The sequence below is a fragment of the Polypterus senegalus genome, chromosome 9 (genome assembly GCF_016835505.1).
Source record: "Polypterus senegalus isolate Bchr_013 chromosome 9, ASM1683550v1, whole genome shotgun sequence".
NCBI lineage: Eukaryota > Metazoa > Chordata > Cladistia > Polypteriformes > Polypteridae > Polypterus > Polypterus senegalus.
The window spans coordinates 173,458,015-173,470,073 of NC_053162.1; the positions used below are offsets into that span (position 1 = coordinate 173,458,015).

At 36.1% G+C, this 12,059-nt stretch overlaps 1 protein-coding gene across 5 annotated transcripts in view; it reads left to right on the top strand.

Annotated features, from left to right (window-relative positions):
* Nucleotides 1–12,059, top strand: part of cntrl (centriolin) — a 105,461-nt gene that overhangs the window by 47,547 nt on the left and 45,855 nt on the right. For all 5 annotated transcript variants that reach the window (XR_005634997.1, XM_039764274.1, XM_039764275.1 and 2 more), the window contains 4 exons: nucleotides 2,516–2,661; nucleotides 5,513–5,720; nucleotides 6,779–6,958; nucleotides 10,476–10,655. Coding sequence is in view for 4 of the 5 variants with exons in the window: in XM_039764274.1 (XP_039620208.1) it covers nucleotides 2,516–2,661; nucleotides 5,513–5,720; nucleotides 6,779–6,958; nucleotides 10,476–10,655 (714 nt within the window). In the remaining variant the exon portion in view is untranslated. The remainder of the gene's footprint in view (nucleotides 1–2,515; nucleotides 2,662–5,512; nucleotides 5,721–6,778; nucleotides 6,959–10,475; nucleotides 10,656–12,059) is intronic.

The window sequence follows — 12,059 nt, forward strand, 5'->3', positions numbered from 1 at the left end:
GGTTTTCATCCATGATGTCTCTGTACATTGCTGCAGTCATCTTTCCCTTTATCCTGACTAGTCTCCCAGTTCCTGCCACTGAAAAACATCCCCACAGCATGATGCTGCCACCACCACCATGCTTTACTGTAGGGATGGTATTGGCCTGGTGATGAGCGGTGCCTGGTTTCCTCCAAGCGTGGCCCCTGGCATTCACACCAAAGAGTTCAATCTTTGTCTCATCAGACCAGAGAATTTTGTTTCTCATGGTCTGAGAGTCCTTCAGGTGCCTTTTGACAAACTCCAGGCGGGCTGCCATGTGCCTTTTACTAAGGAGTGGCTTCCGTCTGGCCACTCTACCATACAGGCCTGATTGGTGGATTGCTGCAGAGATGGTTGTCCTTCTGGAAGGTTCTCCTCTCTCCACAGAGGACCTCTGGAGCTCTGACAGAGTGACCATGGGGTTCTTGGTCACCTCCCTGACTAAGGCCCTCCTCCCCCGATCGCTCAGTTTAGATGGCCGACCAGCTCTAGGAAGAGTCCTGGTGGTTTCGAACTTCTTCCACTTACGGATGATGGAGGCCACTGTGCTCATTGGGACCTTCAAAGCAGCAGAAATTTTTCTGTAACCTTCCCCAGATTTGTGCCACGAGACAATCCTGTCTCGGAGGTCTACAGACAAATCCTTTGACTTCATGCTTGGTTTGTGCTCTGACATGAACTGTCAACTGTGGGACCTTCTATAGACAGGTGTGTGCCATTCCAAATCATGTACAATCAACTGAATTTACCACAGGTGGACTCCAATGAAGCTGCAGAAACATCTCAAGGAATATCAGGGGAAACAGGATGCACTTGAGCTCAATTTTGAGCTTCATGGCAAAGGCTGTGAATACTTATGTACATGTGCTTTCTCAATTTTTTTATTTTTAATAAATTTGCAAAAACCTCAAGTAAACTTTTTTCACGTTGTCATTATGGGGTGTTGTGTGTAGAATTCTGAGGGAAAAAATGAATTTAATCTATTTTGGAATAAGGCTGTAACATAACAAAATGTGGAAAAAGTGATGCGCTATGAATACTTTCCGGATGCACTGTATTTATAATAAGATATATAGGAGAGTGTTGGAAGAATTTGCCAAATTGATGTTGCTTAAAGTTATACTAAATAATCAGCAGAGTGTTGGTTTGTACTAAATAATTACCAGAGTTCCAACTTGTTTAGGCCAGAAATATCTGATTAATTCACATTCTCATGTTAATTAAAGAAATTAATATATTTATTGCTTACTCAACAACAACAACAAAAACATTTATTTCTGTAGCACATTTTCATACACAGGATGTAGCTGAAATTGCTTTACAAAATTAGTTATTTGATGCACTGTGGTTCACCTGGAGGGTATTATCAAAAGAGAGAATTAAAACAAAACAAAACTTAGTGCCATTATGAACAATGCTGCACATTCTGTCTCAGACACACTAACACAGTCATTTCAGCCAACTAATTTTATTCAGCAAAGGTGTGTCAAGAAACATAACTCTTGCTCCTTTATACCAACATATGCTATGTGCCTGTGTTATGCCTCACTGTGACTGTAACTGTCAAGTCAGGAGATTTTCTTTCTTTTTTAATTTTCAGACCATAGTATATGAATGAATGAATGAATGAATGAATGAATGAATGTCTGTCTGTCTGTCTGTCTGTCTGTCTGTCTGTCTGTCTGTCTGTCTGTCTGTCTGTCTGTCTGTCTGTCTGTCTGTCTGTCTGTCTGTCTGTCTGTCTGTCTGTCTGTCTTATAGTGTCTTTCACATCTATCCATCCATCCATCCATCCAAACCTCAAGACTACACAAGACAAATCACAAACTACATAAGTTCCACTTGGCTGTTCTGGTGCCACACTAACTAAACATTATTAATGTTATATTTAAGAAACCCGTTTGTTTACCTCTACATCAGTGACGCTGGCACCATGTTTGATTTCAGGGTGATTTACTTTAGAAATAAGTAGCATAACAACTAATGTACAATTAAAATAAAATGATCAAATTTTAATAAAATAAGTTATACATCCATCCATCCATTTTCTAACCTGCTGAATCCGAATACAGGATCACGGGGATCTGCATACAAAGTAAATTTCTGATTTCTGTAAATTATACACATATTAAATTTAAATCATTTACAGCCTCATCAATAACTTCCCTAAGGGGCATAAATACTTTTTTTTTCCCACTGGACCTGCTGAAAGGTCATTGAATAAGTCAGTTTTGTAGGACACTGAACCAGCAAATTTTGAAGTTCTAACCCATACTCACTATGTCACTATTGCCTACTTTGTATATAGAGTAGGTTGCAAGATCAGATTTGAAAGCAGATGCTTCTAAGTTCAGATTTTTCTCTCAGCCAGTGTATCTAATTGTAATTGTTTTATGCTTTGCTCGACAGCAATGTCACTAGGCTGAGATGAAAATTAAGTTCCTGAAGGAATGTAGTAAAAATGAACCTGGAGTTCTCTCCTCATTTGATACAGGTGGAAAACTCTTCATTAAAGGAGAAACTTGAAGAGCTTCAGAACCAAATGGAGAAAATGAAGGACACCATGCTTGAACCTGAAGAAGTGACAACTAGAATAGAGGAGTTACGAAGAAAAGTACAAACAGGAGTTGGAGAAATAAGGTGAGCTTCGGCCCTTAGTACCTCCAATCTAGACTACTTTGGCAGTGGTTATTTAACAGGATACTACACTTTAGTATTTACTTAAATCAAATACAAAAATTGCTGACAAGGAGTAGACTAAATGCTAAAAAAATAAGGTATTTTAGTAAATTGTGTATTTTAAAACTGTTAGATAGGATACTCAAATAAAGAAAAAAGTACTGATAATCTGTTTTATGTTAGTTAAGATTGTGAAAAAGATATCAACATTCCATCCATCTATGTATCCATTTGTTTTTATGCCTTTTGCTTTATGATCAGAGTTACAAGGAGCTAGGAAAAGGAGTAAATGAAGAAAACAAAAGATATTTTTAATCAAATTACTCAAAGTATTATAAAAAATTGACTTTATATGATATTTTTTCCTATGGTCCTTTGTTTGATTTTGCATGTATAGTCCATAGTGCATGTTTATCTGCCTGTTTAGCATAATGTAAAATCAATCTGCAGAAATGATGCAAGATTAAATGTTGTGTACACATTTTAATCACTAAATGCGGCTGTGTTTTTGCATTTGACGTAAATCAAATTCTAAAGTCTACCAAGTAGGGCAAACCAGGTGGATTATGTTTGTTCGACATCCTCAAAAAGTGAAGAACTATGAATTGAAGTATTATAATTTAAATCACCTAAATAAAGTGGCAAATTTGAAACCAGTGGCTTATAAAAAATAAATGTCACATGTGAAATTAATAATATAATTTGTTTTCAAATTATTCTGTATTAACTAGAAAGATTGAAAATCATCTGAATTTATGTTTAACACTTAGCTTCAGTACTCCAGAATAAACTATGGCTGGTATGTGGGCATAGTGTAAATCTGCTGCTTCACAACCCCCAGAAGACTGGGTTCAAATCCCACCACTCTCCATGTAGAGTTTGCATGTTCTTCCCTTGCACAAATAGAGTTTTCTGTTAGTCTGGCTATCCTCCCATATCTCTGCTATGAGTGTATGGGTTAATTGCTGAAACTTTTAACAGTATGGCCTGTGATGGACTGATGACCTTTCATACACTTCCTGTTTCTTGCTGCTGGAATAGGCTCTTATACCTCACCTCCCTTAGACTGGACTAATTGGTTTCATTAAATGAACAGATAGATGAATGAACAATAATTAAATGATATTCTGCCCTTTTTGGTTTTCTTTTACATTTTGCTAACTACATTATAAGTTAAGTAATAAGTTGTATTTTTGTGTAAATCACAAGCTTTAACTGGGGTTGGCTTTCTTTGAGTCTCTGATGCAGTCATTAATTAAGTAAAGGTCTGCTGTTCATGAGAAAAACGTTTGAAATGAATAATCAACTGAATTGTGCTAGTAAGCCACCCATCATTTTTAACGTGCTTAACCATTTTGGGCTTTTCAGCAAAAATCAAATATTTCTGCTAGACAAGCAGTAGCAGTAAATTAATAAAGCATACTTTACTATATATTCATCTCACATTCAGGTTTTGTATTTAGAATACATTTGACATTTTAAGAAATGTTGTTAATGATTCTGTATAAAGAAAGGTGACCGCATCAATAGAGATTCTCTTCTGACACCCAAAGGTAAAGGTAGATTTTTTTTTTATATTAATAAAAAGATCAGGAAATGAAACCTAGTCAAAAGCTTGGCCAAATTCAATACCAAAAAAAATCAATAAACCGTGACATCTAACCCCCAAAACAAAATTCTTAGTCAGGAAATCAGAAAAAAGTAAAGAAAAATGTACTGACATTTCTTTGTAAATAATATCTGCAATTTCAGCAACCTGGAAGTGTATGATGCTAATCTTTTATACATTTGACCCAGTGGTATTACACAAAGCCAACTTCCTTGCCTGATAATGTCAGAGCAACCGTCAACAAACTAAGAGAAAACAAAATGCCATTATGGGAGAACTTTAAAAAAAATTGTGAAAACTATTCTTAAAAAAAGAGAAAAAAGTCAAAAATAGATTCCTTATTGTTCCAAACCCTATTGGATATATAAATCTTATGATAAATGAATATTCAGAAAAAATTCACTAAAGCAGTTGATTATAACAGCTGAGGGCAAATGCTGTGCACCAGGAAGAACATTTCACCGTATACAGTACATTCATTGTGCAGAGTTTACCTCTTCCCTACATTCTTATTATTTATTAAGTATTATTGTTATTATTATTATATTATTATTATTTTTTTTATTTTTTTTTTATTCTAGGTATTTAATTTCATAGCAAATATACAGTACAAAGAAGCCAGGCTCACAAAGGTCATGCACAGAGTTATGTAAAAGGCTTTCTGAAATGAACAAACTGTTCATGTTGTAGGCTACAACGGCAAAAGTAGATAAGAATACCAAGCGAGCATAAAGACAGAGCAAAAGGACTGTTGTAGTTATAATTGAGAATGATTTAAAATATGAGTTTGAAGGTCCAAATGCTTCAGAATTTGAATTTTGAAGGCCCTGCGAAAAATCAGACTGGACGTTAAGCCACAAGGTCGCCAATTCAGTCTGCATCTCCATTGTAAAGCCCTGACAAAAATTACTTCTCCTGCCAATGGTGCTATTGTAAAAAATATATATATAAACAATTGTGTTGTATCCTTATTTCTTAAGTTTTAATGGAGAAAGGACAAAATAGCCACAATAATACAGACACTGACAGAGTCTCACGGTTATAAATTTTGAAAGATTTTTATAAAGGGAGAATTCAAAAGTTACAGCCAAAAATTTGTCAGTAAGTCAGTAATGGAGTTTTATACAGTAGGTGATTAAGTTTCCAACTTGAAACTTTTCACTTAATTTTGCCTGTTTTAACTTTATAATTTTATGTTTGCAGACCATACAGCTCAAAGGACATTATTGGAAAGAGCCTATCTGAGCTGCAGCAAGAGCTGGAAAAGGCCCTGTCCCGTTCGGAAAAAGAAAAGGATGATGCTGTGCGACGGCAGAACAAGCTGACACAGGAGATGGCCACACTTCGGGAGAAGATGCGTAAAGCACAGGACAACTACAAGGCAGCCTGCGATGAAGCAGCAGAAGCTAAGGTGAGACCCTAAAACAGTGGGGTTGTGTGGTGGTGCACATATGTTTAGCTACTTCTTTTTGAACACGTCAATCAACTTAAAATGTACCTTTCTGGTGTTAGATGTCAACTTACATTTTCATTTAGGAATTGTATTGTATGAATAATAAACAACTTTAGAACAGTTTTAAAGATTTTTCAACATTTTGCATTTTATTCTTCAGTCTAATATTTTTCTGACATTAAAACATAATTATCAAAAGTCTGTCCTCTACATAACCACCAACCAAAGAACTCAGAGGAAAATTTTCAGTTTCAACTTTGATTTTTTAGAGGATGTACATGTTTTTAAGCATCTCTGAAAATTCTGTGTATCAAGATGTGAATCACTCAATCCAAAAGGAGTAATTGTTATATGTGTGGAAGCCTATTGAGTTTAAGCAAAATGTAGATTTTGTACTACAGAGATAATTATTTTGTATTTTTTGCACACAATTGGAAAAGCAGAATTTAAAGATACCTCAGCTTCATTTCACAATATATTGGTCTGTAATGTAGGAAATGTAACAAACTGGATACATCAGGCTTTCTAATCAGACACCTTACCTATGTTTCATAAATTAGATTTTTTTTAATCAAACTCATTTAATTCTTAAGTCTGAGGTTGTCAAGTTCAATTCTTCAAAGCCCATATTGGCTTTTTGTTTTGTTTCCAGCTACTCCCTTTGAAACTTTTTATGACTTTAACTGTAAATGTCATATACTGTATTTAGGATTCTTATTCTGCAAGCTCTTCATAACTGACGCTGTCTTCTAGTTTCATACATTTTAGTTTTGCTCTTTACAAGACCTCTAGAAAATGTGTGTGAGTGTTCAGAGATTTTTCATCTAAACATTTATGTTGATTAATCTCCGTATTTGTTATGTTACTGTTGGAGTCTCTTTAATTGATCCATTCTTTTTAGGCAATGCTTTTATACTTATTATTATTAATTTGTCATGTAATTAAAGAAGATGTCCCAACATTTAATGTCATCCTTGACTATGCTGCTTGTCTCATTTCTCATGTTTTGTGGACAGATTGAAGCAGAGAAACAAGAAGCTGAAATGCGAATCCTACAGCTGGAGAAGGAAGTAGACCATTTGCAAGAGAAGCTGCACAGTATGGAAAACTTGCAGGCTTTGACTGACCAGCAATTACAGAATATTGAAGATGAGCGAGACAAGCTACAAGAGGAACTGGAGCACCAGGACAAAAAGGTGATACTTAGAAAGGGAAAATCTAATAAAGATTAGACAATTATAGTCCTGAAAGTCCTCACTTGGCTAATGGTTTGTGTTCCAGCTATTTTCCTATTAATGGCTTGCAATTTAAAGTAGAAGGCTTGCCCTTGTGTACTTCACTTCTCTGAGGAGATTTAATCTTAGCATCTCAAACCCTGAGATGTATTTCTCCTGGTGAAGAAAGCTAGAGATAAGAGCTACAAATTGCGATAAAGTTTGCAGAATTATGCAAAAATGCAAATGCTAATTAGGTTTGCTCAAAGCGAAATAAGCATTTGAAAATGTGGGTAATTAGCAAGATAAAAAAAATACCAAATTAATGCACTAAAGTTTGTTTTTAAATCAATCAGAGATAGGGATAATACGTTGTCACTTGAGCATATAATGTTTATTTATATAGCACATTTGATACTGATGTGTGTATATGTTGTGATGGAAGGACTGGGGGGAGAGGGCATATTCAGGGCAATACCTTCCCCGAAACACAAGAGGGCAAACCCCCTGGCTTACAACAAGGCCATGTGTTTGGAGCTTAGAAGCTCAACCCTGCTGGGGCCTGTGGCCACTTCCAGGGAGCGCCTGGACAGTTCCTGAGCCCTGGACTGCTGCACTTCTGCCACATCCGGAAGAAGGTTTGGGAGCACTTCCAGATGCCCTATAAAATGGGTTGCCTCACTCCATTCAGGGAGCCAGATTTGGGAGGAGGTGGACAAAGCTTGCTGGGAGAGGAGTGGAGGCGACAAAGAAAGGAGAGAAGAAGAAAGGAAAGGACTGTTTCTGGTACTTGTGTCTGTGCTTATTGCTATACAGAGCTTGGTAGAAGGGCTCCACACTATATAGATAAAACAAGTGTTGTGTGGCTACTTGTGCATCCAAAGCATTATCCAGGCATTTTACAGTACTGAAATATAAAAAAGATTGTGCATTAATTTCTAGGAATTTGCAACATTCTTAGAAGATCTGATGCATTAGGTCTCATCTTAGTTGTAGTATCCTTCATAGGATACACAAAGAGAAAAAGACATAAGTAGTGATTAGTAAATGGAAGAATTAAATGTTAATAATTAGTACTTCATTGAAAACAGCCACACATGCCATTATGAGTAAATGCAAAACTTGAAATATATAAAATTAATCTCGGCTGCATAGAATTGATGTGCTATACTGTAAATAAATTATGAAAAAGGCCAAATTTGAAAAGGGTGTTGTTTTTAAAGCGTTCAGCTGTACACTTTGGGTTAAAGGCAGGAGATGAGTCTGGATAAGGCTCCCATTCACCTCTAGGCTCCTCACTCACATGTACATCTATACTCAAAGGGCACCTTAGACTCATCATATTGACATTTACCTTTTTTATGGGTAAGAGGAAACCCAGAGAAAATCCTTGTGAAGATAGAGGAAAATATACAGATACTATGTACTAGTGGAACTAACTGCATTCCCACTCCAGGGATTGTTGTTAAAATTTCTTAAATTGTTAGATCAGGAATGTAAGAGTGACACATGCTCACCTTATTATTTTTTAGTTTTGAAAATAATAATAATCTTGCATTTTGTAAACTATTGTATTTATTTGTCTGCAGAAGCTCTTGGAAAAAAGTCAATTGACAAAATGCAAGATGTCATCAGTGAATGTAAAACAGGTTCAGTTTTCTCCCCATTTGCTGTTAACAAAGCCTTACTCGGTTCCTTTATTTTTTTTTTTGCTTTTTCTCTCATTTGCAGGTCTTATTTTCTATTTTTTCTCTTTGCTCTTATTTATTTTTTCCTAATTTGAAAGTTTACTTACAAGACACAAGGATCAGTGTTTATGCTATTTAACTGGTAATGTAGATACGCCTTTGAACTTTATAAAACAATGAAAGATCACACTGGCCCAGGATTATAGTGCTGAAATCCAGTAGAATGAAATTTTTACTTTTCATCAAGGAGTAAAATCTAAGCAACCTGATCTCCTTTGATAGAGCAGATGGAATTTTAGTGAGGACCAGAAGATGAAACATTCATTTTAATGCCAGGAAAGATCATTATCAGGTCAAACTGATTATTCATCAAAGTAAAGATAAAATACAATTATAAACTCATACTTATTTAATCCCTGCCAGTAATTCATTTACAACAAATGTATGTTTAAGAACCACAACAAAGATACAGTCATGGATGGTTGGGAAGTACAACCTGCTGACCATTAATCCCATTGCGACATTGGCGTCTCACACCATGCGCTACCAATCTGATTTCCATAACGATGAAGAAACAACAGCACCACAAAATGGGGTCAGGAAAATATTTTCACTGTTAGAAAACAACACCATAACAAAAACCCAATCAGAAATTAATTCAACAGCTCTCAAAATAATAATGATAGTACAATATATAGGGTGGTCCAGATCTAATTATGCAATTTTCATTACGCTATAGCTTATGAAGTTTATTACATAGATAAATCACCGGAAATATCCCGGACCATTGAGAAGTGTGCAGACTGACGACATGAAGAATCATCTTTGTGCCGAACTGGAATTGTCCCCGCATAAATCAAAGTCTTCCAGACGATCTGGATCTGCATAATTAGATCTGGACCACCCTGTAGGTTTATTAAAAAGACTGTTCAGAAAGCAAGTGAAAAATGAATAACAGAACAAGATCATAACACAACTGGGAAATTCTGAGATTGCCGACCGAGTTGGGGGAGGCCATGTAATTAAAGATGTTCAGTTAACAGTGCAGTCATTGGAATTTCCTGTGTTAGGGTTGTCAACATCTACCATAGCAGCTACGATACATAAGAACCATTTTTGAAAATTGCCTGCCAGTTTAGCAATCATTTTGTCCTGTCATCAATTTTGAAATGACAGTTCTAGTTTTGTTTTATCATCAGGAAGTGTGGAATAGTGGTTGTTGCTCTATATTTCAAACTCTGAGGTGGTGGGTTTGTATCCTGCTACAGACACTGTGTGACCATGAGCAAGTCATTTCACCTGCCTCTGCTCTAATTGGAAAATTAAAAGAAATGTAGCCAATTGTATTTCAGATGTTATAAGCTACTTACAAGTAAGTAAATGTAACCCAAAGTAGGATGGCAAAGTAACTTAGCAGGTGGCACTGTTATGCCACAGATTCATAGTTTTGTGTTCAATTTCCATGCCCTGTTGCTGTTTGTGTGAATTTTCTATGCCCACTTACTGTACACCTGGGATTTTCTTCCATGCGTGTTTTAACACAAATGTTGATTGTAAACTGGCCATGTCTAAGTTTGGGCTTCAGTAGTTCTTTTGATTAACTGGTGCTTTATCAAAGGTTTGCTCTTACATTATGCCTAATGTTGAATTTGCTCTTGCCCCAGTAACCTTAAATTGGATTAAGCTAACTTGAGAATGTTATGTTTTCCCATTGTGCATTGTTTCAGGCTCCTAGTTAGTATAGCTTTGTTTCTATTATTTTGCAGTTTTACTTTAAATTTCTGTTCTGCGTTTTGTTTTATATTCCTTAGATGAAATTGGAAGACTCTAAGACCCAGAAGAAGCTGATGGGACTAGACCAAGAACTGAGTGAATTGAAAAAGTCCATGTTAACAGTAGACAAGGCTGCAGCCAGACAACTTTCCAACACAAAGAGGCAATTAAAATCACTTCATGGGACAATTCATAAACTCAATCAGGAGAGAGCAGAGGCAAGTGATCATTCTTAAGATTTTTTATATGAATACTTTTAATGGGTGTCGTAGCTCACTTTTTTTTTTTTTTACCCAGTTGAGTTTTATTTTTGAGAAATTCAAAATATGCATATGCTAGTAGAATATTATTATGATACACATACAGCACGTTGTGTTGCAGCAGGTGTTATGATTTATTGATAATAAAGCAGTGAGAACTTGTCAACACAAGAATGTATGTGTGTATATTGGTAGAATATTTACAGGCTTTGTCTCCATCATTTACATCCATGCTGTTCTTATATTTTTCACATACCATATAGTCGGGTCATCAAACCCAAAAAATCCATCATAAAATCTAACCCCGACTTATACGCCTGTTCCTAAATGCGACACTTAGTTTTTTTTTATTACATCTTCTTGCCTCCTCCAATCTCGCACCAGTTTCTCAGACACATCGAATTTTGTTGCAGCAGCGCAGTTACCAGTTTCTTTCACTACTTCAATGACATTTAATTTAAAACCAGCTTCATATTTTCTTCTGATCAAACGCTCTATCGTATATAAGGGATGCTCTTATGATAAAGGTGTATGAGGGTGTGAGATACAAAAAACACAAATCAGTGCAAATGTTGCTTCGGAATAGTTTGGGCATTACTGTGTGATCACGTAGGCACAATAGAGAGAGAGAGAGGTTAGGAGCACACGCTGATACAGCACATTGCCGTACCCACATAGAAAAAAAAGGCTGTGTGCTCCGTGGTTACTCTCTCAGGTGGGCATTAGCATATCATAATCCCTTGTGCCAATAGCGTGAGTATTCTGACATTCGACTTATACGACCGACATTATAAAATATGAGAAATTGTACTGTAAAAGCAAGTCCCAACTAATCCACTGGAGAATTTATGTGCGAGTATATATGGTAGATTAACTTGCATCACAAAATCTTCTGGCTCCAACTTTAGCCAACAGTCTTTTGACATCTGTGATTTCACCTTAACTGAGTTAAAATAGCTAGAAAGCTAGTTTGAAAAGTCTTTTAGAATTCTGTCCTAACTGATGTAAAAAGGTGACAAACAATAATCGAGCATGAACACAGAAGCCCCAGGTTTTTTCCTCTAGAGGTAGGAAGGCTGCAGGGAATGCCCTCCAAAGACCTTAGTACACAGATAAAATAAAGAGGAAAATCACACTAACTTGTGCATAGGAAAAGAAACCATAGAGCAATACAGCCAATAAAAAATCCTTGACAGCCATCATATCTACAGCTCCTAAACAGGGGTTGTTACTAGTATGTCTAATCCTATGGAACGGATTTGGAAAGCACTTGCTTATGGGATAGAGTTATCCTTAATCATCTCAAAGTTAGCCTTCAGCTCTCTTCCTATGGGAATTTAGGCTAAGACCCTTTTTTCTTTT